The following is a 26953-nucleotide window of genomic DNA, read 5'->3' on the forward strand; positions in this document are numbered from 1 at the left end:
AACTGTATGAATTTAGCATTTATCTCATGCCTCCCATGCCTTATCTCCTCCTTGTGCATATCATCCTTAGAGAAGAATGACCATAAGAAAACTTCTTTATTTGGAAAACTTTTTTTTTTTTTTTTTTCTTCTCATAAACCAAGACAAAAAAAGCATCTACGAAGAGGCAGAAGCCAGTATTTTTGTTTTCCCTGTCGTGCAGTTGACTTACAATTCTGGTACATTTCCATTATTTCTGAATTTTTTTTTTTTTTTTTCCACTGAATGGGAAAGTGCAGGAAAAGTTAGAGATCTGCTGTTTGTGATTGAGGATTTTAAAGGCAGTGGGATTTGTCTCTATAGCATGCTGACAGCTTGGGTCTGTGAATTCTGGCATGGAGCATAAACGCATCCTAGAAATATGTGGAAAATCATAATGAGCATTCCGGGAGTGTCCCTCACTTTATTCTGATGCATGTCATACTATTTGACATCATCTGATAGGGTTGGAGTATATAAATATGTCAGAAAACCACGTTGTTCCCATCACTTCCTCAGTCTTTTCAAGCTCTTCTCACTTCTGTAAGTTTGCCTCTTTGTTCCAGGTAGAAATCGAGTTGACTTGCATGGTAGTTCACATCTCTGCCAGAAGTGTTTCTTGACAGTTCAATACAGTCAAGACATCTGTATTTCTCAAAATGCCTTTATTCATGCAATAATTCTACATTCTTTATGCCAGTGAACATGAATTGTGAATTGTTGAGGCTGCTGAAATTGTCCGTTTACTATGCTAAGGCAAATAGTTTACCAGAAGTAGTGCTAAAGGGAGAACATCATCCCAAAATAAAATTTAATATAAGTCAGAGCCTGAAGATGTTTCCAATAGTGAGATAGACTAAAAGCACGGAAATTTTTCTGATAATTCATCCCAGCACTAGTTTCTTTGTGAGCTAATGAATGGAATATTTTAACTAACCTGGAACTGGCCTGCTACATGTGATATACTGTTTGTTTACTGCCTAATAGACTGTGGGACTTCAGAATTGTCATCCCTAGCCTAACATCTTTCAGTATCTAACAGATGCCTCTGTGAGACCTAACTGAAGCTTAACCACTCAGTGGCCCCTCATGGCCTCCACTGGAGGAGTACTGTCACTGGGGCAGGGAGTGCAGACAGGGTGAGTGGAAGTGGCAGCGAAGTCATTGCTCATGAGATGCACAAAAGTCTGGTGGATAGCATCAGTGTGCGCTCTTAGCAGTGGCCATGCTGAGAAGAAAATGGTGGAAGATGAGCAGAGCTGGACAGTGAGAATCTGGGAAGGCTTCTACAGGCTGAGCTATGCTGAGACGGATCAGCTGATGTCTGAGCTGGGGGGATGAAGGCAGAATCATAAAATTGTTTGAGTTGGAAGGGACCCTTAAGTGTCACCTAGTCCAGCCCCCCTGCAATGAACAGCAATACCTACAGCTACATCAGGTTGTTCAGAGTCCCTTCCAGCCTTATCTTGGATGTCTCCAAGGACAGGGCATACACCAACTTTCTGAGCAACCTGGTCCAGTGCCTCGCCACTCTTACTGTAAAAAATGTTCCTTGTACCCAATTGAAATCTACCCTCTGTTAATTTGAAAGCATTTCACCTTGTCCTACCACAACAGACTCTGCTAAAGAGTCTGTCCCCTTCCTTCTTATGCCTCCCTTTAGATACCGTCAGGCCACTCTCAGATCTTCCAGAGCCTTTTCTTCTCCAGGCTGAACAGCCCCAGCTCTCACAGCCTGTTCTTGTAGGAGAGGTGTTTGTTTCATCACCTGGATCGTTTTCGTGGCCCTCCTTTGGGCACACTCTAACAGGTCTGCATCTCTCCTGTACTGAGGACTCCACATCTGGACACAGTACTCCAGATGAGGTCTCACCAGCGCAGAGCAGAGAGGCAGGATCACCTCCCTTGACCTGCTGGCCAGTCTCTTCCACTCCCTGGTGAAAGTTGAGCGAAGAAAGATATTGAGGAGGTGTGGTGGGACTGGACTCCAAGTGTGGATCTGTGGGAGTTTTATATTAAAGGCAGAGTCATTTCCAATTTCTGGCTTAAGTCTCCTTTCAGAGGGAAGAACAGTTCCTGGTTGCTAATAACAGAGCTAGACAGTAGGCCATATTTTCTCCACAACTGCTGAAAATCCTTCCTATGCCTGTGCTGCCAGCTGCAGCTCCCCACGAGTGGAGGCCTCAGGTCAGTTACCTCTGCTGCTCTCCTTCTTGAGAGAGGGCTACGGTCCCTAGATAAGCTATGTACATGCTCTAAGGAGCACAGACCAAGACTCATACCTCCCATGCCTAGTTCATCAGAAATTTTGCCTTTTCCATTTTTCTTAATGGAGTTTTAATATGAAGTATTTCATTTTTATTTTTCAATCAGTTGTGGCATAGCTTCAGCAGGACCATAGCAGGCTCTTGCCTCCACAAGCCACAATAAGGTGCCTGATTTATTTAAGCATACCTCTAAGTATTGAAATTTAGTGGGCTGAGGAAGGAATTGAGCCCAAACCTCCCTTTCCAGCTCCTTGATTAGAAACCAAAAGTGTCGGTTGTCTTACAGGGATGTTATGGATTTAAATCTGAAAGAGCATCCATCAGATTACACGGCAGTATTCAAGGTGCACATAAAATGGAAAAAGCCACCTCTGCTCTTCTTAACCTTAGTGTTTCCTCTAGGCAAGCCCACACCTCACTACCATGTGCGCTGGCTGGTTTGAATCCATTTTTGAGGCTCTCAGTCCTCTCCGTAAGTGTTTTCCTCATAGGGTCACAAATTTGAAACCAGCGACCAAGTGGCTTGAAGTATTGCAGTGCCTTGTGTTTAGGTGCCTGAATCCTCTGCTGGATCTTGCTCAGGACTTGTCTGAGCATCATGTCTGCCTTTATGGACCTTCCAACAAACATCAGTGAGAACCACTTTCAAGAAAAGACAGGAAGCTCAGCCAGAACCAGAAGTACTGTTAAGGATTTCTTTTACTTTTTTCATTAGAAAATTCTACTATGGCTGTTTCTTTGGTATCCAGGTTATCCAATAGGTGGTGCATTTCAAATGTCTCTGGAGCTGTAGCAGAAGTAATGCTTTTTCCATCACTTACCACAGTCCTTGGTTGTGAAGATGTTGCAGCATCTGTTACAGGATGTGCAGAGTCAGCACTGGGCATTGTACTGGGACTATGGAAGCTCGGTAAGCTCCATCGCTGAAGGTTTCTCTCGTGATCTGTTATGAGACCAGCTATATTACGACTGTGGGTTTCGTGTTTGGGCTCCCTTATCATGCTAGGCAGTGACTGATGCATCTCAGTACCTGGTAAGTGTGCAGTCACTTCTGGGGGGAATAAAGAAAGGTCCACAAGAGACACATCTGCCTCAGTTAGGCTCCTTTGGAGCTTCTCTTCTGGTGTGACTTCGGCGCTCTCTGCTTGCAGAGCTGGCTTGTCCAGCACATCAGGTGCTTTTTCCTCAACTTCAGAGATGATGACCTCAGGAACTGGCTTGTTCGTCTCAGATGAGGTGTCACTGTCATTGAGCAGCGCCTCATTCTTGGAGGTTTCGCTTATAGGGCCTAGATCCCTGCTACTGTGAAGTCTGCTACTTCGGTCAGCTCCTTCGTGTTTCCTCTTGAAGCTGGAGGTAGAATGTCTCCCCCTAGTGTGCATTTCCTGCAGCCGCCTGATGTGTCCCTTTTCATCAGCGGGGAAGAACACCGAATTCTCACTCGTCTGCCGGTTGTAGCGCCTGTGAGTGGGGGAGGAAGAGCCCTCGTGGACGCTGAGAAATCTCTTAACTCTCCTCAGCACTGAATGTTGTCTGTGGTGTTTCTCCTCTTCCCAGGGCCACTCTTCCCCATAGAGGAATTCGGTATCAGCCAGCCTGCCAAATAAAGTAGGTAAGTAGGTGTTACACGTAGGAAGTGTGCAGTCTGCGTGCACAAATATCCTACTATCTTGTCAGGAAGATAGAAATGTTAGGAATCAAAAGCCCTTATGTGTCCCTCAGAAGGGCATAGAAGGGATGAACAAAGGGTGGGGGTGCCAGGAAATAGCACCTTTTCCTTTGGACCAGCTGGGTCACCCAGAGAAGCTCTCCATCTCCATTTGTCTCTTCTGAGGACAACAGTGGGATGGCACAGCTGGGCACTGGGCTCTATTTCGTACTGGGGTCAGGAGCCACGTAACCAGACTGCTGTATTGCATATTTGGCTCCAGCCCTTTGGGCATCTGCACCAGCTGGCTTGAGCTTAGGATGAGGGTAGGGGGAGAAGGAAAGCCTGCTCAGTGCTGTACATCTAGAGAGTCCTTCAGGCAAAAAAATAATAATAATAATAATAATAATGAAAAAGCTACTCCTGGAAGCAGAGTGAAATGGTTTCTAAATAAATAAATAAATAATGCTAGACTCAGGTGGTCAGACCTCATTTAATTCCAAGACATGACAGGGTGTCTGAAAGTCTTACCTGTAGCTGGTGCTCTTCCCCTTCCCAGCCTTGTGGTTAATGAGAACAGCTATTGTTTTGCCTGCCATACCATGCACTACACACTATTGTCTGGGTGCATCTCAGAAGACAAGTCAAATAAGGCCATTCAGTTTTCCTAAGGGCAAATTCTACAAAAGGACGTGGGCCAAACCCAAGGCAAGGAGAGCAGGGAGGCAACACTGATACAGAAGGACAGAGGGAATCTCACTATGCATTTATGAGTTGTTAGCTTCTTATTAAAAATTGTTCTCAGACTTAATAATAGTTATTTATTTATTTATTTTTTTCTCCTGGTAATTACAGTAAAATAAATTATAGTGTATGGATTTATCTTTTCTCTTGAGTAATGTATAGGTTTTTTTTTTCTTTCCCAGAATGAAAGAATTTCTGAAAAGGTGGCATATGAGAAAAGGAACCAATACAAAGCACTGTTCCTTGTAGTAGAAGGCAAACAGAGCTGGAAAAATAGGAGAAATAAAAATGAGAAAACATCAGTTTGGTTTTCCAAGGCCAAATGAATTTAAAAAAAAAAAAAAAAAATATTTTTTGTTTTGGTAATGCTGGATTTTTTATTTTTTTCTGAAAAATTGAAAACTTGTTGAGATAAATTATGAAGTTACAAAAAAAACTGCTTTTAAAAACATACTCAGATAAAAATGTTGACTTGCCCTGGCCTTTGCTTAGGCAGGATGATATTTACATACTGACTTGTCTTATGCTAGAGTATGTCACAAGTGCTTAAACTCAACATCTTCTAAATTGACAGGCCCATCACTGCAGTCTAATATAGATTGCAACAACTCTGGGTGGTCCTATAGACTCTCAGTATTTCTTTACAACAAGGGTCATCATGTATAACTCCTCTTCTTTACCCTTTCACAAATCCTGACCATTCCAGCTTCCTTGCCTCGATTATTATTCAATTAAAGGCCATACCACATTTCAGACACATTTCAACACTTCCTGTTTATCTTCTCAAAAATCTGGACTAATTTCAGCCATCATCTGCTACTCAAACAAACAAAGGAATAGCTGTTTGGTGGTGTATGGGGAAACCATAGTAAGAGGAAAATTATTAAGAAGTCTGTCACTGTCTTTAGGTGCTGTCTAATACTCAGAGAACATCTGCGAGCACTCCCCCCAGGCATTCCCTAGTTATTAATTGGACAATATGTGCTATGGATGTGCAATCTGTATGAGCACAGGGATTGCTGAAGACATCCTCCCATCAACGCTAGCCTGCCCACCCCCTCCCAGCAACATCCTTTCCAATCTTGACATTTCCCACTCACAGTATCATCCTATCTGTGAGCTCCATGCCTCTTTATCACGTTCCCCCAATGGAAACTGTCTTAACTATGTGTTACAGAATGCAGTTCTTGAGGCAGCTGTCTGGATGAGTGCTAATGAGCAGACTGGCCACTGGAGACCAGTGAAGGTCCTGCAGCAGTCACTGGTACCAGCCCACATCCCTCAGCTGCAGAGGTGGGGGCTGCAGCTGTGGCAATCTTGGTGGTGGCAGTAGGGACTGTTGTGCCACTCACCCCATTTCAATTGTTGATCCGAGGAATGAAGGAATGCAGTAATCAGCAGCTGCTTTTGTGTAGGGTGGCCGGGCAGAAGAATCGTTCCAGTAAATGTCTCTCTCCATTCTTGGTAAGTTCATGTGCATCTCATCCACCGCCAGAAGTGAGACCTTAGATTTTTTGAATAAATCATGTCACATTCAATTTATTACAGCATACAAAATAACCTGCTTTGTATTCCTCAGCTCAGTGTTTTTTTAGAGACCCTTTAAATTAAACTGTGTGCTCTGGACATTGTGAAGAGATTCAGTATTACTAAAATCCAATCTCGATACCTTCCTACACCTGTGAAAGTCTGAATTTTATTGCAACTTGAGTCTTGTGCTGTGAAGGTGTTTCTTTGGGTCTGAAGTCCTTTCTTTACCAATGGTGTGGTTAAACGGACTTGTGATCCCAGTGTCCAGTGGGTAGTCTGTGTAATGTGTTATGTTCCTCTGAATGTTCCACTGGCTGGGAAAATTTTTGATAGATTTCTTCCACATTTTAACCCCTTCAGAATCAAATGTGACCATCCCAGTTTAGGGCCTTGCAAGAGGTCTCATCAAAAGGGCTCTGCAACATCGTTGCAGCAGCCTGAGGTAGCATTAAGCCAGAGACCACACTTCGGCCCCTCCTGAAGACACTGTCACAGGCCCCACTTATTGCCTCAGGGCTCTGCTTCGGGATCTTCTCCGAGATATTATAAAAGGAAGATTAATATACAATATTGCAATTGTTAGACATTCAGATTAGCAAAGCTTGTTTTCATCTAAATGGGAGTAGATGGCTTTTGGATTTGGCAGGATTGACCCACATTACTTGCTTTTCCCGGCATGAGGTGAGCTTAGAGTTGGAGGTCAGCTGTTTGCATGTTAGTCAGGAAAAAAGCAATGCCAAATACCCAAACCAGGATGCATTAGCTTATGAAAATACAATCCGGGGATCATAGCTACAGGCACTGCTTCAGGGAAAGTGTTTTAATGACATTCGTTGCCCTTAATTTGTACCTCGATGTAAGAAAGGGGATTAAATGTAATGACGACCTATGATACTGCAAAGCTGGAAGTAGAAATAACAACAGCAACCTGTAAATTTCTATCGATGCACCAATTAGTTTCAAAATCATCATCATCTTCTCCAAATGGATTAATAAGTTGTTCCGCAACCTGAGAGGGAAATGAGACAGTGAATAGAGGTTAACATGCAGTGTCAGGACTGCTGCCTCAGAGCAAATATGATCTGATTTTTATCTCTCTCCCTGCCTGTCACTTGCAATCATAACATGAGCTTCAGTGTGATGTTTGTGCCAGTCGAGCAGAGGAACATCTTGCTTTCCCTATGCATGCAGACCATGGTGCCTCGTTGGTGCTGTCAGTCATGATTGTTGGCCCTGGTTTACAGGAGCTGAGAAATGTCCGGGCTGCTCTGATTGTCACATGAAATAATCATTACCTTCCCTCACTGCTTCTCAGGCTGACTTACATTAGTGATTTAGCAATGGAAGGCTCTTTCATTGCATTGTGGTGTGTGATACTCCACTGGCCCACTCAGTATTTCTAGGCAACATAGTTGAGGTCTTCTGGAAGGACACAGCCTGAGTCCTGGAAACCAGCCTCTGGCTGCTGCTGATTGACCTGAGGTCATGCTAACTGTATCCCTTTCAAGGTCTGAGAAAAGCAGCCTACCAAAAGCCTTGGCTCCAGTGAAAGTCATTTGTCACGGTAGCCAAAGCCACAGTGTCTCTTGGCTCTTTAATTCAGCCTGGAGGTTTCTGTTTCTGTAAATGAAGTGATTAAAGCTGCAGGGATAAGGACCATTTTGTGGAGGACGTGACTGCTCTGGGAGCTCAGGCAGGTCCATTGTGAGGTGCCTCAGGTGAAGGAAACCTCTTGGACAGCTCTTGCCTCACCTACTCCCCACGTGCTAAGGCCTAAATAAGTAGAAAAATAATTGGAGGCTGCTCCAGGTCTCATGATCACCAAAAAAACATTGTGGGGATGAAATCACTGCTGCTGAGGAAGAAGAAAAATCTGAAATAGGAAAACTGGAAAAAAGCAGCTGTAGGAAATTCAGACTACTCATTTCTCAGTTTCTTGGTGAACTAATGTTAAATATCCTCCCCTCCTCCACATTTTCCCCCTTTTTGTTTTTTTTAAGCTAGTGATGCCATTGCTGATCCTGGAAGCAGCCAGGGCCATGCCACTGCCCTCCCCAGGGCGAGTGGAGAAATCCCACGTTCAACATGGTGTTGGGCAAAATGATCGCTATGGGCTGCTATGATCTAAATAACTTATAATAGTAAGGCCGTCACTCCCTGGCTATTTATTTGCATGTGCCTCATGTTTAAGGACTGCTCAACTGCGCTGTTACCTAACTGCTTGCTGTCTCTCCTTGGCTGGTGGTGGAAATGACAAATAAACTGCTGAGAAGACAAACTATAAGAACACAAAAGGAGGCAGGAGCAGTGAGAAGCAGAAGGGGAACACCTCCGCTCACATTTGTTTGTGTGCCCTGGGGCATTACGTTTTGGGTACAGCTATGTCGCTGCTGGAATAAGATTATGACAGAATGCAAATGGCATTGTGGGTCTCCAGGGAAGGCACCAGATCAGCTCAGTGTTAACCTAGGAATTACTGCCCAAAAATCTACTGCAAAACCTCTCCCATAAGCTAAAAAAAAACAGTGAGCAGGGTTAGGAAAGAGGACGTTTCCTGGCCACTAGCTTCTATTGTCTGGAGAGGAATGCAATGCTAGGCAGCTTAGCCCTGCATTTGGATGATCTGTCTATTGCAGCAATGAAATAGGGATTTAGCAGAGTCTCACGTGTTGGGAAACTTTGCCCCTATATTGCAGGTATAACAAATCAGGCCTGAGGCCAAGGAATGAGCTCAGTTTTGCCATCATTTCTGAGGAATTGCCAAGTTACTGGAAGTCAGTAGCACTGGCCTTGTATGCACACTGACAGCCAAAACCCAACACACTCAGCAGGAAACAGCTTTAACCTTCAGAACAGAAAGACATGCACTCTGTGGCAGTCTGAGGGAACACTGCTGATTTTAAGTCTGGTTTTTAGAAGCTGCTTTTCCTCCTCTTCATTTTCTTATGCAGAAGATTTCTCAGTAATAATGATATTCTATATCTATTGCCTGGAGTTGGCTGGAAGCCTGTAACTGGAAAAGATGGATGTTGATGGAGAGGAAAGCATCCCCCATGGCTTCCTGACACATTGGGCAGGGTGGTCAGGAGGAGAAACTTCCAGTTTTGTAACCCACAGGGACAACCTTGAAAGGCAGTGCCTAGAGACAAAGCCTCATATCTATAATTTCAAAGAAAATCGGTGCTGAAACCCAATTAAAAAAGATAGGAATTTAATGCCTGCAGATATCTCACTTGCTATTAAACATAAACATCATTAAGCAGGTGGCAAAACCAAATGGAAATCAAAGAGGTATTTTATGAAGGGAAGAACCAATCCTAACTCTTTCTCATGTGCAAAGTTTTCCACATCCATGGATACTGCGCTCCTCCTGCAGCAGGATCCTCTCCCTTCTCCCTTCTCCAGCTGGCCCCTATACTGCAGCCTCCTTCCCCCTCCAACAATTTTCTGCCATACAGGACTAGAGGAGCTTACCCTGCAGGCCTCTGAAGAGTGAGCAGCTTTGCAACCCCTCCCAAAACCCTTGCAGTCCAACAGCTAGGTATGCTGCGTTTTCTTACCCTACCATTTTGAGATGGTTGTGGAAAAAAAGCTCTAAAAATGGGGGCATTAAAGAAAAGAGGGCCAATTTTGTATCATTTATATCCTAACAAAAGTGAACTTAAAATTTCCAGCTATGATTAATAATCCCAAGAGAAAACCTTTAAGTACGTGGGCCCTAATGTACAAATTCGCTTTTTACTTAAAACTTTTCTCAGTTAGTCTATCTTGATCCTCACTGCAAAGAAGAGAGCCAGTGTGAGGTGTGTGACTTAATTACTAATCTATCAGATCAGTAGCAGTATATTAACTAACCAGGCATCAATGGGCTGAGGGGTGGCATCCAAGTCCTTCCATAATTTTTCTTTTTAGTGAATGCTTTTATGCAGTGAGACTGTAGGCAATAATAGCTATCACTGTTTGAGAGCCTTATGAAACACGAGACCTTAAATTGCCTGCATCATATTAGTTAGCAGCAGAAACTAAAGGCAGGCTGTGATCATAAGACAAAATTGTGATTTAGTTCCTTTCAGCCCATGCCAAGTCTGCAAAAGTATTTGCCCACCATATAGCCAAGTGGGAAAAATATTTTTAAAATTTTTCATCTGTTACTTTATAGTCCACATCCAGGGACCAGATTTTGCTAGAGTAATGCTTTCTTAGGGAGTTGTTGCTGTTCCGCTCCAAATGAAATGGTATCTGTTGGGTTCCTGAAGACTCCTTATGGTAAGATCTTTTTGAGTGGAATTAACAATGTACTGGATAATTTTTCTTTATAACTACAGGACACTTTGGGCTGAATTTAGCTTTGGTGTAACTCCCTGAAACCTTGGTGATTTTAGTGTGCCACAAATCTGACACTGATACCTTCAGCAGCTCATGTAGGGAAGGTTCCCCCATTGCCTTCCCAGAAAGCCAGCTTACCTTAAGCCATCCTGCATAGAAGAAGAACTGTAACAGCGTGAAGATTGGAACATAAAGATCTAAGTCATGTCCCTGATACCCCTGGTCAGTATCCAAAAACTGGCGGCCTATCAGGCAGGCAAAGAAAAAGGTATACACTGCAAGAGTAACGACCTGCAAAGAGAAAAACTTAATTGGAAATGTAATAATACAGTCTTATGCATAAGGCATCACAAATCCAAAGGCCTCCAACTGCCTTTTGTAATATTATTTACAAAACTGGAACAAAATGTTACAAATAAAGAGGATGCAAGAGTAATCACTGTCAGGAGGTAGATCCAGGAAACAAAAATGTCTTGGAGCTTCCTTGCTCTCCCAAATTATGCAAGGATTTCAAAACATCTCCACATTAAACATTAATTTTAACATTCAATATTTAGCCAGATGCTGATACTCAACAAGCTCCAGACATCTTGGAGATGCCAGTCCGGACTACGGATGTTTGGCACAAATGTCCCCTTTTACGGAAAACACATTTCAAAGAAAACGTATAAAAGAAACAATTTGGTACCTGCGTGTAGACCAGAGGAATTCCAACCCAGTCATAGCCAAACAAAAGGCTACACCAAGATCTGAACTTATTCATTTCCTGAATGAAAAAAAAAAAAAAAAAAAAGAGAAAAAAAGAAGAAACATATCCCAACAAACTAAAATGGCGTTAATCCAGAATGACAAACATTTAGTTATAGTCTATTTTTATACATGCAAAAGGTTAGGGAGATAAGATGGTGTCGTATAAATTCACAGAATAATAATACTCAGCAGCTCATTGTAATGTTTGAATATTCACTTAATTTATTGAGTTGGAATGCTTAATATAATATCTATTTCTTCACAAATGATCTTTTGTTTCTATCTTATATATAGCTTAGTGATGTATGAGAGAAAGCATTTTATTATAAAAATAATGTTGAGCCACTTAATGAAATATTTAGGGAGACTGTTTTCCCTGAAATTGACACTAAAATCTTCAAAATACCAAATAACAATCAGATTTTTTTTCCCCACAGTAATGGGCCAAGTATGAATTTACAATGAGGCTTTTACTCACCAAACCGTTGTTTCAAGTAATTCTTTCTTAGTCATATAAATACAATCCCAGTGAACTTATCCTGTGTGTGTCTGAGAGTACACTGGCACACCAGAAAAGTGGTATAGATTTTCTCTAAGATTTTTAGATGATGCTGGAGAGCTGAGTGCTCTAAATCAAGTTATGTAGGTGAAGAGCTACTGCATAGCAATTTAACACTGGTTTGCTGGAGGTTTACTTTTTCAACTTACATTCATTAGTGTCTGTAGATCCACACTGTCTCGAATTCTTCCCTCATTTCGTGCTTTCGATGCTAAATTTCCAAACCACACAAAGGGAACCCAATATTTCAGATGGGGAGACTTAAGGTCATCAAATATTTTTCTTTCATGTCTTGTCATAAAACCTGTTTATAAAACAACAATAAAAAGGAGCTGATTTATTCTGTGCTGACAGTGCAGCTTATGTTATATATAATTATGTTTATTTGATATTTGCATAGAACCATGCAAAACACCAATTATGATTCTAACTAGTAGCCTCCTTTTTTTATTTATTTTCTCAGGATGGATCTTGTTTGAAGCGATTGTTTTTGCCCTAACTACCTGTAAAGCAATCCCCATCAATCAATATATGTGACAATTTGTTATGCTTCAGCTCTCCTTTGTGACTGCTGAAATACTGTAGATACGTATAGCACTAAGCCTTGTACAGATTCACTAGATTACTCTCTAGTTTCATATTCTACTTTTAGAAAAATAAGAAACTGGATAACATCAGTCAATAAAGTATCACTTTTCAGCAATAATGGCTTTTAGCAGGATGCCATCATCTGTTCCGAGGGGCAGTCGGGTGACCTGGTTCTAATAATTTTTTGGTAAATCTGCAAGGTAGTGAGCAAGAAACGGAGCATATAAGCACATGTATGAAACAGAACTCAGCTGAGAGCGTGCTTTCTGCCAACGAAATGCTTCTCTGCCAGATTTTGTATTTTCTTTGGGGCTATGCAGGGGCACGAGGGGAAGGAAATGGAGCCACGCAGAGAAGTGCTACTGCTAGCGGTGCACTGGGCCAGGCCCCACTGTGGGCCTGCAGATTAAAGCTGTGTTCTGCCTGGCAGCCTGCCCAGCCTGGCACTGGGAGGGCACCGTGCTTCCTGCTGAGGCAGCCTGGCCTTGTGAAGCCCCGCTTCCCTCTGTTGTAAAGAACTCCAAGGGCAGCCAGGGCTGTGTTTGACAAAATCTCCACTGGCTGGGATTGGCACGGGAGCAGCCCGCTTTTTGGAGCAATGCCTCAAGCCCTTGGGCTTTGTGGATTGAAAAGCTTTGCTCTGCTCTGCTCTCCTCCTTCCACCCACACCTCTAAGAAAAACAACAGAAATTTCATGAATTTAACATTTTCTTTTGCCTAAATCTCAGATTTTCTGGGATTAGAGCAATCTTTAAGTCTGGGAAACCTAAGTTTTTGCTCAGATGGATGCAAGACTTCTTTTGTTGTGTTGATATTAGTTCTGAAACAGTACAAAGTTGCTAACAAAGTAGCTGCAAAATAAGGGACTCGTCCAACTAATTATAAGTTTGAACAATAGTTTGAGTGCTGAAGATTCGATTTTGAATTGAGAATAGACATTAATTTTTCTAGACTCCAGCTATTAACTAGGAGTTGGCCTGCTCTTATTAATGTTGCTAATTATACCTGAAGCTGTGAAAAATAAATGTGTACAAACTCACACAGTTGTTTTTCTTGTACAAATATGTGAATAAGGCAAGAACAGGTTTGTTAAAAGAGGCAACCCTGATGAGATTGATGCTGCTGTTTTATATTTGGAACTGCGCAATAAAGGAGGTATGAAATACTTTAAGTACTGAGATGGAGTACAAGGACAGGACATGCTGCTGAGAGCTAGAAGAAAAGCAGTTCAGCAGTAAGATATGGTACTTTTGCAGAATCCTGGAATATAAGAGCAGAATAAGATATAGCTTTTAAAGGTCCCTTCACAGTTTGCAGCCAGTTCTCATAATGAGTTGCATAGAAAACACTGGGCAATCAATTTCTCGTGCTAGTTATGACTGCTCTGACTCCTGAGCGTTGCTCTTTTAGGCTATCTTTGATTTTCATCTGGCCAGCTTTCTTATTGCTAAATAGGAAAAGAATGTTTTTATCATACTGGAATTGACAGACAGGATACAAAAAAATTGACAGTCTGGAGCATGAAATTCCCTGGAGAAGCTCTGGGAAGTCATTATTGAGGACATAGCCTGAGGGGAACATGAAGAATAGCAAAGCTCCAGGGATCAGTTCAGCTTTCCACTTAAATTGGGTACATTTTTGTTCAGAAAACCAAGACAAAACACCATTGTTTTCACAATAGCATTCAAATTGCCATTATTTTTAAAGTCAAGGCATTCACGTTTATACTAATTAAACATTGTCTTTGATGGACATATATAATAGATAGTAGAAAATATTAAACATTAGAAAATATTGAACATTTCTTGATTGCTGTTATTGCTGGCAAAAGTTACTGCAGTAAAACCAATATGCAGTACAGAAGCACTTGTAACTGCTTGGATAAGGACACACTTTCTATTCCATAAATTACAGGAGATTGTATAAAAGCTCATTTGTTAAAATTAAATAGTTTTTAAATGCGTTTATCAAATGTTTATTTAAAAGTATTCGAAGAATTAATTGAGAAATTCTGAACAAAGCTGTTGTTTTTGACAAGAACTGGAAGATGGGGGTAGTTCCAGAAAACTGGAAATATTTGGCAAATATTGTACCAAGATATTGAGATCTCAAGATCCATCTTGAGAAGTATGATCTAAGGAATGACAGGGAATTAAATGCTTGGGAAAAAAAAAGTATTAAAATCTTGACAAGTGATACAACCAAGAAAGAATGAAGAGACAGTAATGTGAATAGAGTCAACCAAAATAATCTTATGGAAAAATTATTAATGAGAACATAATCGTGTCTGAAAAGTGCTTCATGGAATATTTGGGTCTCCCATCAAAATGGCATGGACTGAGGCAAGACTGTTTCAAGATATCCACGTAAATAACTATAACATCTTGTGGTTAGAAGGATCTGATTGGTGATCATCTCCCACATGTCCCCAGAGTGTGCTAACAAAGGTTAAGCAGATAATAGTTCTACTTTCTGTTTCTCTGTCATGTGTGAAGGACTAATTAGGTGCTTCATTTCAGCGGTAGGTCTGGGTCTGTGAATTTCAACCAGCAGTAGGCGTTCATGTCCCTGGGCTCATACCTCATGTTTCTCTTTGTAACTCCCTACTGCTTGTCTTGGGCTGTTCTCTGGCCAGCTGTTGTCTCATTACTCACATTTTCCGAGATTCATACTCTTGATAATCCAACTTTGCTCTCTCACCTTGCATCTAACAGGATTTGTAAACTCATGACTGTTAAGCATTGATGCTTGTGGCACATGTCACAGTACTCAACATCTCAATGTCAGGGCTCTGCATCAATCTACTGCCTACAATTCCATAGCAAATGTTAAAAAATGAAAGAGAGTTTGGAAAAGAGTTATGAGGAAGATCTAGATATGAAGACCATACCTTGTAAGGGAGACACTAAAGAAGACCAATCTTTTAAGTTTTCTCAAGCCTCTATACACTCTGCTAATAAATAATTATTGATAGGAAACATTGATTTTATCTAATTGAAAAAAGAACAACCAAACCCATTTAAAAATCCAGTGACTTAGAAGATGACTGTATGCAAGTTCAGACTTGGAATGAAAATCCATTTTCAACAGTGAGTTCACAATTGTGAATGTCAGATCTGTTTATTCTCCATTGTACTCAGCTGAATTTTAAATCAGGGCTGCTTGGATTCCTAGAAGGTATTATAGTTCAGTCAGAAATTGCAATTTGAAAAGGAGATGGTGAATAAGCTTTTATGCCATGTGTTGTGGATGAGTCAGACTAGATTATCATAATACTGCTCTCAGATTTAAAACTACAAATTTAAGCAGTTCATTTGCTGAGAAGGGAAATGTGTAGCAGTACTTATACCACGGTGGTTCTCAGTTTGAGAACAAAATGCAAAATCGGCACAAGTTGTTTCAGTGATGATTGCTTTGTAAGTATCAGATTCTGCCACTCGCGTTCATATTAAATGTTGCAGCCTGTTATATAATGCTGTAGGGAATTAGGGAGGGGATAATTACAGAGTACTATCTTAATCACTCAATGCTAGTAGCAGCAATATCTACCCTCAAGTGCTCAATACCACATCAACAAAAATTCTGCGGCACAGTATGTATAAGAGTCTACACAATCTGTACTGAAATCCACCAAGATGCCTATACTGTCAATATTTAGTTATGCTGTTTATACTAGAATGCTTTCCAACATACAGGGGGAAAAAAAAAAAAAAAAAAAAAAGAACTCTTGTTTTCCAGTCTACAATTTTGTCTCTTTCGGAACAGATTGTCTTTAGCAATAGGGAGGCAGAGTTGGATTAGCCTGTTGGAAATGTGGTAATTTTCCAGTGTGTTAGAAGCAGATTGCTGGGGAGAGTGACAGAAGCTTCCTTGACCTCTTGCAGGCTCAGGTAAACAATTTTGTTGAAAAGCAAAAGGAATAGAACTTCAACTGAATTTTGAAAACGGGGTGAAAACACAAATGATTTCTTATGGTAAGATGCATGCATTCTGCATTCTGCATTCTGCCTGGATTTCTTTTTTTCAACACCCAAAGCTTCTTGCATATATTTGAATTTGTATATGTATATACGCACCGCACAATTTAACTTGCTACAACTTTGCTTACTAATCTGTGCCAAAGGAATAATTTTAAGAAATGCAAGATTTTCAGTAAAAATATGATTTCTGCTATTTGGAGGAGATCACCAAATCTCTGTAGAGAGAAAATAAAGCCTTGCTGAATACCTATATGAAGCAAACACCTTCCTACCCTGTGCCCCCACCCGTGTGGGAAAGTAAGAAATTCTCAGAGAAGGACGCAGCAGTACCTGCACCCACCACATGGTCCATGGTGGGAAACCTCTTGTACACAGCCGTGCTCACAGAGCGAAAGATCAGCAGAGAAGTTAAATTCACATAACGCATTAGAGTCCTCCTGATCAAGCGGCCATATTCATCTCTTCCCTGGACACAGCTAGAGATCAAGAACATCAGTCGGTCTGGCCATGGCAAATTCACAAACTGGTTCCACCAGCGATTCACCACCAGCGTGACATAGAAACCTGTGTGTGAGAAGGAAAAATGTTCAGTGCATTTCAGTGCTTCAATTTAGCTTACTTTGATTTAGATTGTAGAGTGTCATTCACATCACTAAGCTGCTCCTTGTACCAGAATAAATGTAGTAAGTCAAGTCAGAAACAGTATGCAATCAAAACTTATTGTCTAGTAGACACTGCAACTTTATGACCTGTTACAGCGGAGTATCTCATACAGTGTTAACACAAACTTCCAGATTTTCTCTTTTGTAGTAAATGTTGAATGTATTTAGTGCTTTGAAAGGTCAGGCACCATGTATCAATGTTAGTGGGCACTCTATGTGTTTATACATATATATATGTATGAAAATACTTTCTGTTGGGATATTAAGAACTGAGCATAAATGTTGATGTGACAAAAGCAACTTGATTTTAAGGAGACCTTCTTTAAACTCCCTCATCTCTTCAACGCTTCCATGCACCGCCATTAACAAGATGCCTGAACAGAGACAGTGTTGGAGAGTAATTTCACATGTAACCAGTACTTACCAAGCACAAAAGTTACTGGGATTTGTTCAGCGTATTTGTCACAGTAAATTGATAATTTTTCAAAGAACCGCTTTTGGCTTCCTGTAAGAAAAAATCTGCAGCAAAAATAAAATGTATATGTCCTTTTGTAGTATTCTGGCTCTAGCTAGAGTGCAAATACATACAAGAGAGCAAGCTTGGCTAATGTCTCCAGGCAGATTCTTAAAGTGCTGAACACTTGTAGCATGTAATAAAGAAACTGGAGAAGACGGTACTATTCTCTTGCCTTTGTAGTTTCCTAATTCAACTAGCACTACTAATTAGAATCAGTGCACATTGAGAACTAGCAAGCTATTCCATCGAGGCCAATGATGACAGTAAGAGGTGAATCAGCAAGCAGAGCTTGCTCTCCTGTTTTCTGGAGAGCTGCTTGACAAAAATGCTCATGTCTGCTTGAATTGCAAAAGGTTACCAATCTCTACTGGCTGTTATTTGAAAATGCCACATAGTTGCAGCAGTTTGTGCTCTTATTCCCACAAAATTTTGCTTATCCACCAAAAGAAAAATGCAACACGGCCTATCTCATAGTGGGGAAAAGATTCACCACGTAGTAGAAAGTGAGTGGAGCCCAGCAGCTTCTTTCCATGGCAAGAGTTATCTAACGAAATACAAAAATATGAGCCATTATTTTATTTGGATATATGAGTATTACAGCTACTCTTTGATTTCACATAGCAAATATTTAGTGGATTTTCTTATGGTTTTGTAGTAAAGTCTAAAGTGCACATGAAGTGCTTTCCATTCCATATTTACTATGTTTTTTAATTGCTTAACTTTTCGGTGAAACTAGTTAATTTAATAAATTTCAGACTTCAGTGGTGTTTTTTTAATGTATTAATACTGTATTTTTTTCTTTCTGAATGCTCAGGGATAGACCACTGAATGTGTTGCCAAGTTGTTGATTAAACATAGACAAACAGATGCTAATTTTCTTTGCTATCCATCAAAAGAAAATGTTGCGATCTGATTACAGATCAAGGTAAGAGCTGAATCATTATTTTGATATTAATGTTAGTGCACTTCATCAATTAAAGGCTCACTGCACTAAATGATGTATTGCTGCTGCTTAACTCACACCTCAGTAGAATAAGGAGATGTTCCTCTGGTGCTGTGCTGCATACAGGCAAAAACCACAGCCACGTTCCATGCAGTCTTGCAGGATTAGGTCCTTAAAAATAAAGCTTGGCATTCTCTTCTAGCTTGAAGGAAAACCTCAAAGTTCCTGAGAAAAGACTAAATATAACGTCTGCCTCAAATTAATCCTTTCTGTGTCGTCAGTGAAATTACCTCTGAGTAGCTGTTGAACTACAGCAAGCAGAATGAAAGGCCTATTCTCATCACTCAGAGCAGAGAGGCACGCTTGTTGTCAGAACAATAATGGCCAGGTAGAAATCGTGAGCTAGCTGTGGGCATTTGTTTATCTTAACTAATTCAGGCTACCTTATTTAGCTTAACTTCAGAAGAATTGTTCAACACAGGCAAAGGACTGAGCTCATTCAAGTCATAGTCATAGAATCACCGAATTACCAAGGTTGGAAAAGACCTCCATGATCATCCAGTCTTACCATCCACCTATCACCAGTATTTCCCCACTAAACCATGTTCCTCAGTACAACATCTAAACGTTTCAAATATGGTAGACTGTATCTTATTTACACTCCACATGCTTCCTATGGAACTTTAAAGTAAATGTGGAAATGAGAGGACATTAGAAATGTCCAAGGAAAAGCCAACTTTGTAGTACCCCCCGCCCCAAACTCACTTATCAGCCTAATGCTATGAAGTGTGAAACTTCAGTACAACATTTAATGAGATGTGAATTGTAAAGAGTGTACCTGTATAATACACTTATCGCTGTGTAAAGGGTAGCAAAAACAATAAATTCTCTGTACAGCAATTTGTAGATGCTGCCTTTCCACTTTAGGAGTAATCTGTGAAATCCAAAGAAAGTGGCATTTGCTACTTTGCTGGAATAAGTGACTGTCATCGTCTTGGCAGGCTGAGCCTAGAAACAGTAGAAGAGAAGCAGGAAACCAACAACATTTTAGACAGCATATCCTAACCTGAATGCAGCCATGTACAGATAGATAGATACACAGATACACACACACATATAATGCTAGATGTATACAGATATACATGCTGTGTTTCTATATATAAAGAGAGAAGTGTGGAGGTGTGGTGGTCTTTTGTGCCTCGCTGAGACCTGCAGGTCGATGGATGCAGCACTGCACGTGGGGATGGCCCCAGCCACCAGCCAAAGGCATGGCCAGTGCCAAACCTTGGGTGGCAGCGGCAGTGCCAGAAGGGATGCATCACACCTCCAAAGCCTTTGTGTACTCCCAGCTTGCTCCAGTCTGGTGCAAGAAAAGAAAAGAAAGCAAATTTGCTTGAAAAATTTAAAGTGCTCCAGCAACAGAAGCAAAGCTAAAATTCGTAAATGCCTCCTTCCTCCCCAGCCAGTATTTCTAGCTGGCTTTGGTAATTATGGTCATCGAGAAGCAAATGAGATCTGGAGGCAGCCTCTTTCATTAATAGTTACAACAGCAGCTGAGGGTGGCTGGGGAGCCCTGTTATTTGGCTCCTTGGCAGCCAGGCATGCTCACCACTTCGCTTCGGCATTGCACGGCCATGCAAAGAGCCATGAGGTTGCTCAGGTCCACAGTGTGTAATGCAGCCTAATTAAAGCAGTGCCAAAAAAGTACAGGTAAATAGTATGTTCTGATGTTCATTCTTGCTTACTGAGCGTAGGGATGCCACAGCAGCTTTTATGTGCCTACAGAAAACTCTAAATATGGATGACAGCAGTTTTGTACAGCGCTTAAGAAAGGGAGCAAACAAGACAAGCACAAAGCCTCAAGGTAGTTATCATGTAGACACTAGCCTAAATGTGGTTCTTGGCTGTATTTTCTTGATGCCAGTGTAGGTCATTAACTCTCAGAACAAAATATGAACCCACGGTTAATTGATGGCTAGATAGAATTTAATGCAGTTTGGCTACATCTCCTGTGCAGAGCATAAAAACAGACAATTAAAATTCATCTGTAAAAGTGCCACTTTTACTTATCAGGGAAATCAGCAGAGAAAAGACACCATAAGCCTCCTATTACTGACAGACTGTCTGTTCCCATGTGCCGAATGTCTGCTTGAGTTTGCCAGCTTGGGCTCTGAGATTTTTGTTTTTTTGGTGTTGGCTTTTTTTTGCTTTTTTTTTTTTTTTTTTTTTTTTTTTGAGTTGCATAGCTTTTATTTCCTAGCATCCAAATGATAGCTTTTCTGCTTCTAAGACTTGGCACATCCCTTCCAATTTCATTGTTATTGTCACTGAACTCCAGAAAGTTCATTTTGGGAGCCAAGCTGACTGCCTGGCAAGCAGCAAGCAGCCCTTCTGCTAGGAAGCCTGTGGTCAGGATGCAACATTTAAGAAAATGGAAGTAGAGATCTCCATTCTTGAACAGAAACAGGGCTTTATAGGCATGGAGAGAAGTCTGTGGCTAAGCTACAGGGTGAGAATAGGGTAGAAAAGCATTGTCAATGCACACTGAGTGTCCTGAGATAGCTGTAGGAGAATTCTGCCCTTGCCTGTAAATGACAAACTGTGTGTTCAAACAATACAGCAAAGCAACCTTCTCCCCACTAATATACAGCTCATAATGGAACTGTATAGAGGCACAGATATTGACAAGATATCTGATAATGTGATGACTTATAGCTAGGCTGGTACCCTTTCAGGGTGCAGGGAACAGAAGGAGAAATCAGACAAACGGAGTCTGAAGTAAAACATAAATTCTTGACTGGGGAGGCAATCAAACATTGGAACTGGTCTCGTCTGGTGTCGAGGTCTCCAGGAAATTTTCTGTTTATTTTCCTCTGTCATGGACCATGAAGGGAAAAGGACTGCAGCTGTGCAGGAAGACACTGATTCACATCAAACCCACAGCTGTTTCTGCCCATAGAGTTCAGAAGCCACCATCACCGCCACTCCCTTGAACTGGGCACAGGGCTGTGTTTCTTCCCCCACTTTCCTTCCCATCACTGAGATCTGTGTATGTAGTGTGTCCCCCTTGGCTTTCCTCTGAAGCATCAAAGACTGCATGGTGCCAAAAATTGGCGCTAATTAGCTGGACAAATTGGGTTCACCTCCTCTGAGAACCTACAGCAATTCCTACCTGGAAATGCCTAGGGGGTGAATTTTGGCCACGGCTGCAGAGCTGTAATGGTAACAGGATTCCAGATTAAATATTTTCCCCTACATTAAACTGAGAGAGGTTATTTATCTGCAATGTCTCTGCTTAATTCCAGAGGCTACATTTCACTTAATCAGATTCCTGCCACCTCTATTAGCGCTTTGTTTGAAGCCCTTGGCTGTGAGCAGAAAATCTTCACATGAGTTTAGGAGGTGCTGGATACCAGCAAATTTTTATTTCTGCCTCTGGAATGGGGCAAATAGAAGTGGGACTCTTACAGAACTTTCAGGCTGCGGTGCCTTTGTTTTCTTTCCTTTTCTAACCTGAGACATTCTGCATTGTAAGCTCCTGCTAAGCAAATGCTTTACTGAACATTTCTCATTGGGCTCATACAGGGAATTCAGGATGAAATGTAATGTCCTAAAATATACATTAGGTCATGTTAGGTGATTGAAGATTGCTTTGGACTATAGGAAGCCATGACAGACAGCAACATACCTGTCTGGTTAGATCTCACAACATCTCAAACACAGATTTAATTCTACACTTGTGTTTTTCCTCCATGAACAGCTACCCTCACCGGGGCACAGCACACCCACATTTACGTGTCAAGTTCTCATGTGAATCTACGGTTGACTCCTGCCCGGTGGTTCCAACTCATGGGGCATGGGCAGCATTTGGCTAAGAGTCCTTCTAACATTACTCATGATAACAGGAAATTAAAAAGCTAAAGCTGAGGCTGACAGGAAGAGCAAACGATCCCAATGCCTCTAGCACATTCCTGCCTATCTTGGCTGGGGCACAGAGGGACAGAGCTGTGGATCAGACACCACAGTAACTGCTACTGTGGAGTTACCTATCAATCACGTTGCCCTGCCTTCATCAGCAGATACAGGGCTGGGCTTTTTGTTGGTTTGGATTTGAGGGTTTTGATGACATGACACAAGTTATACACCTTTTGTGCCAGCGAATGCATTGGCTCGCATTGCTTTCTCTTTGGCTCAAGAAACTTTCTCCAGCCTGGACTGAAATGTGAGTTATAAAGCATTTCACTTTTGCTAAGATCATCAGAAGTCCTTAGACATAAGTGCCTAAAAATAAAAGATTTTTTTTCCCTACTGATACTGAGACCAAATGTAAATGGGTTTTTTACCTGGCTTAGAATTTCAGGACGCATTAGTGTTCAGAGAGAAACCACAGTAAAAAATAACAGCAATCAGTGTTCCCTAACCGACCATTAAAGGGACATTACAGAACATATAGATAAATAGTGCCTCTGCACAGACCTACCCCTTGTCATTGAGTTATCTGATATATGAGTGTATGCTATATTAGAGAAAACAAGCAAGAGAGAGAGATTCGCGCTAACCAAATACAAAAGCACGCTGAGCACGCTCTGTGCCCACTGACCTGCTGCGTGGATCTGGCAGTCCAGGCACGAAGGCAAATCCCAGACCCTTCCTCCTGTTCTGATGTCCTACACAGAGATCCCTTTGGGCTGCTGTCGTCCCGTGCTCTTCTCGTAACCTGGAGCAGGGGATTGCTTCCACTCAGTCCCGGGAAGAGAGGACTGACAAGCACAGGGGTTAAAATGACTTTCCACTTCTGGAAGGCTGTTTTTGCCAAGTCCTCTGTCCTGTCAGTTACACAGGGAACAAACGCAAGCAGCAGCGGCAGCGGCAGCTGCTGATCTTGCTCTTTTCTAGTCTATAATTATAACGCCGGCTGCCGTTGGAAGGACCCCTTTCATTTGGATGCAGAGTCTTGCCATGGCTTGGCTGGCACCTCCTGTTTTCTTCTTTTACTTCCTGTCCCAAAGTGGGACAGACAAGGACCATTTTCCACCATGACCTTTAAAGATTTGCCTCCTTGCACCTAGCTCTGCAGAGATACGTTAGGGAACGGCACGGACTGCACCTAAATAGGAAGACTGGACAACCTGGGCGAATTTGGGGCAAACTGGGGGATGTGCCACGGCTGCTCCTGGATCACCCCCTGGGGCACATTGCTGTTCTCTTGCTGACCTGCTACCCAGAATTGGGAAATCAGAACTGCAGGGAACACTGCATAAATCACCCATTCCTCAAAACAGGTGTAGTCGCTGTTATAGGAAGCCATATTGGGCTCAGTGAACCTGTTCACAGCAGCCTTTGTGTGGCTGGAGGGAACTTCTTCCCCCCTTCCCCTCCGCAAAATGAGATGAACTCCCTCTTTAATGACTCCTGGCATTAAGAGGCAGCTGTAAAAGGTGACAGACTGAAAGCCTGGGAGATGTCATAAAATGTTGACATAAATCTCTATGGAGAATGGAATAATGTGACTATGAAATAAATAAAAAAGTCACAGGGGGACAGAGTAAGCAAGATTTATAGACTTAATACATTTTATGATGAAAGATCTTTCCCCCTGTCTCAGCCCCATTAAAAGACACAAGAACTACCCAAGAGCACTTATTTAATTAAAACTCTCTCTGAAAGCAAATGAGTCGCTGTCATTGTTTGCGTTTCTTCTCATTGGCAGTTGCAGGAGGAAGACACTTTGATGTCAAAGCGGGTGAGACATGAGACTGGGACATGTGTGTTTCAGGCAGTGGCCTGCAGTGAAAGATGACAAATCATTTTAGCATTTGGTGACTTGGCATAAGAAAACATGCTGCCCGATCCTATTACAGCGACTGCCCTCTGCCAGAAAGTTCTTAACGACAGGGATCTCCTAAGGTTGCTATTACGAGAATTACTCAGACTTAAAACATGTTTTTTTTTTTTTTTGTTTTTTTGTTTTTTTTTTTTTTTTTTGTTTTTGTTTTTGCTTACCATAAAATTTTGGTAGCCTCTGCCCCCCTTATTTGGCACTGGTGAGGCCACACCTCGAGTACTGTGTTCAGTTTTAGGCCTCTCACTACAAGAAAGACATTGAGGCCCTGGACTGTGTCCAGAGAAGATCAGTGAAGCTGATGAGGGGTCTGGAACACAAGACTTATGGGGGGCAGCTGAGGGAACTGGGATTGTGTCAGTCTGCAGAACAGGAGGCTCAGGAGGTGGGAGTCTGCCTCTTTTCCCAGGTAAATAGCAATAGGACAAGAGGTCTCTTTGTTCTTTTAACTCTAAATATCACCTTTGGCCCCACCTGCCTTTGGCTCCCAGGCATGCACCACCTCCACACAAACCCCTTTCACTCCTGGGACCACTAGCACTGAAAATAAGTAATTCTGCCCATCTACTAACTGGAAGTCATTTGTGGATGCCCCATCCTGGAGGTATTCAAGGCCAGGCTGGATGTGGCCCTGGACAGCCTGGTCTGGTGGTTGACGACCCTGCACATAGCAGGGGGGTTGAAACCCAATGATCCAATTGGTTGGTCCTTTTCAACTCAAGCCATTCTATGATTCTATGATGATGGCCTCAAGTTACACCGGAGGAGGTTCAGGTTGGATATTAGGAAAAATTTATTTGCAGGAAGAGTGATGAGACATTGGCACAGGCTGCCCAGAGAGGTGATGGAGTCACAATCCCTGGACGAGTTCAAGAAAAGGGCAGATGTGGCACTGAGGGACACGGTCTAGAGAGGTTGCATGCATGGGTTGGTGGTTGGACCAGATGATCTTAATGGTCTTTCCAACCTTAATGATTCTATGGTTACCTATGATTCTCTCTGTACAGTAAATGCCAGCACCACCATGTCAGGCCACAGATGCTGTTTTTCTCCAGGCAGCTCTTCATTTCTCTCCTGTGGAGTTGTTTTTTAAAAGACATAAGATTTAGGGCATGTTTGTTTTCAAAGGCAGAAATTAACTGTGTATATCCTCTGCAACTGGTTTTGTAGGAAATCCTCTTTTGTCACTAAGGTGCCCATGGGTTCTCAGTGGGTTTTCCTCAAAGACAGGCCATGTTCTCACCTCTCTGTTCACTGCTCCCCAGGAGAAAAAGGTTTTGTTATCAAAGAGCCCTGTTAGCAGGCTGCTGAGCAGCTCTGCACATCCTGACCTGGTGGGGCAGATCCCATTGCCACTGAGGATGTTCCTGGCCCAGGTTGCTTAGGACCTGGAGGGATTGCTTCAGTCAGCCTGAATATAGCAGAGGGAAATGATGTGAGGAGGGAAGAGTACTGCTTGTGGCTGCCCCTGCAGAGCCCCTGGTTAATGAGCTCCCTGCCTTCTCTTGCCAATGCCAGCATCTATGTTAGCATGAGTTACCTTTACTGTAAATTGTATGGCAGTCTTACACTTCAGTTTAGCTCTTCTGTTTATTGTTATTGTATATTGTATATTGTATGTTGTATATTGTATATTGTATATTGCATATTATATATTGCGGCCTTCCAGTACTTGAAGGGAGCATATAAACAGGAGGGGGAATGGCTGTTTACAAGGGTGGATAGTGATAGGACAAGGGGGAATGGTTTTAAACTGAGACAGGGGAGGTTTAGGTTAGATATTAGGAAGAATTTTTTCACACAGAGGTTGGTGACACACTGGAACAGGTTGCCCAAGGAGGCTGTGGATGCCCCATCCCTGAAGGCATTCAAGGCCAGGCTGGATGTGGCTCTGGGCAGCCTGGTCTGGTGGTTGGTGACCCTGCACATAGCAGGGGATTGAAACTAGATGATCATTGTGGTACTTTTCAGCCCAGGACATTCTATGATTGTATGATTTTATGATTGTGTGCTCAGATAGATAGGCTGCAAACTAACTAACTGGCTAGCAGGCTGCTGATGTGTCCAGCGTAACGCAGGAAATAAATAAATATGTGCATTCGGTAGAATAAAAAGACTTCTGTAAGGATTTGTATTTTTATTGCCCTCACTCTGCTGTGTAACTGCTTCCGCCATAGGATGCGTGGACGTTCATCATCATATATGAGATTTTTAAATGTAATTGAGTGCACTGCAGTGAATGAAGAAGTTTTATAGCACATTCTTAACATCTCATCATAATGAGTAAGGACCTGCAAATTATTGCTAGAGTTCCAGTGATCTTTACACTTGAAGCCACTAATTATTTCACCTTGGTAGTTAAGGAATGATTTTGCAAATCTTGCATACCTTTCAAAACTGATATGGAGTCTTATTATGGATCATTAATCCAAATGAAGATATCTTCAGGACATGATTAGTGAGTAATACTTTACATACGTTTAGCATGAAGAAATTCTGTTTGAATACAGCACATTTCTAAAAGATTATCAAAAACTGTTGGATTTGTGAAGTGTGTGAAATAGTATTTCACATTTGCA

The 26953-nt window shown here is 41.9% G+C and overlaps 1 protein-coding gene across 2 annotated transcripts; it reads right to left on the reverse strand.

Moving 5' to 3' along the window:
- Positions 1-666: 666 nt before the first annotated feature.
- BEST3 (bestrophin 3) lies at positions 667-23346 on the reverse strand. 2 transcript variants are annotated; one of them, XM_003202072.5, is made up of 10 exons: positions 23133-23346; positions 19371-19540; positions 17497-17591; positions 16741-16974; positions 11992-12146; positions 11222-11299; positions 10672-10824; positions 7136-7216; positions 6030-6181; positions 667-3881 (listed from the first exon to the last, which is right to left on the reverse strand). In XM_003202072.5, the coding sequence occupies exons 2-10, from the start codon at positions 19520-19522 to the stop codon at positions 2972-2974; spliced, it is 2010 nt and encodes a 669-aa protein (XP_003202120.2). In that variant the 5' UTR covers positions 19523-19540; positions 23133-23346; the 3' UTR covers positions 667-2971. The 2 variants fall into 2 exon arrangements, with proteins under 2 accessions (XP_003202120.2, XP_010706356.2); XM_010708054.4 differs by lacking the exons at positions 17497-17591; positions 19371-19540 and having other exon boundaries at positions 23133-23344.
- Positions 23347-26953: the final 3607 nt, after the last annotated feature.

Source organism: Meleagris gallopavo, chromosome 1, assembly GCF_905368555.1.
Source record: "Meleagris gallopavo chromosome 1, MGAL_WU_HG_1.1, whole genome shotgun sequence".
NCBI classification, from domain to species: Eukaryota; Metazoa; Chordata; class Aves; order Galliformes; family Phasianidae; genus Meleagris; species Meleagris gallopavo.

Excerpts from the sequence above, each read along its gene's own strand:
- BEST3 (XM_003202072.5), bottom strand. The coding sequence starts at position 19,522 with ATGACAGTCACTTATTCCAGCAAAGTAGCAAATGCCACTTTCTTTGGA. Across the intron at positions 12,147-16,740 it reads GGACCATGTGGTGGGTGCAG|GTTTTATGACAAGACATGAA; the intron begins GTACTGCTGCGT and ends TTTTATAAACAG. Across the intron at positions 6,182-7,135 it reads GCATCGATAGAAATTTACAG|GTCTCACTTCTGGCGGTGGA; the intron begins GTTGCTGTTGTT and ends AAAAAATCTAAG.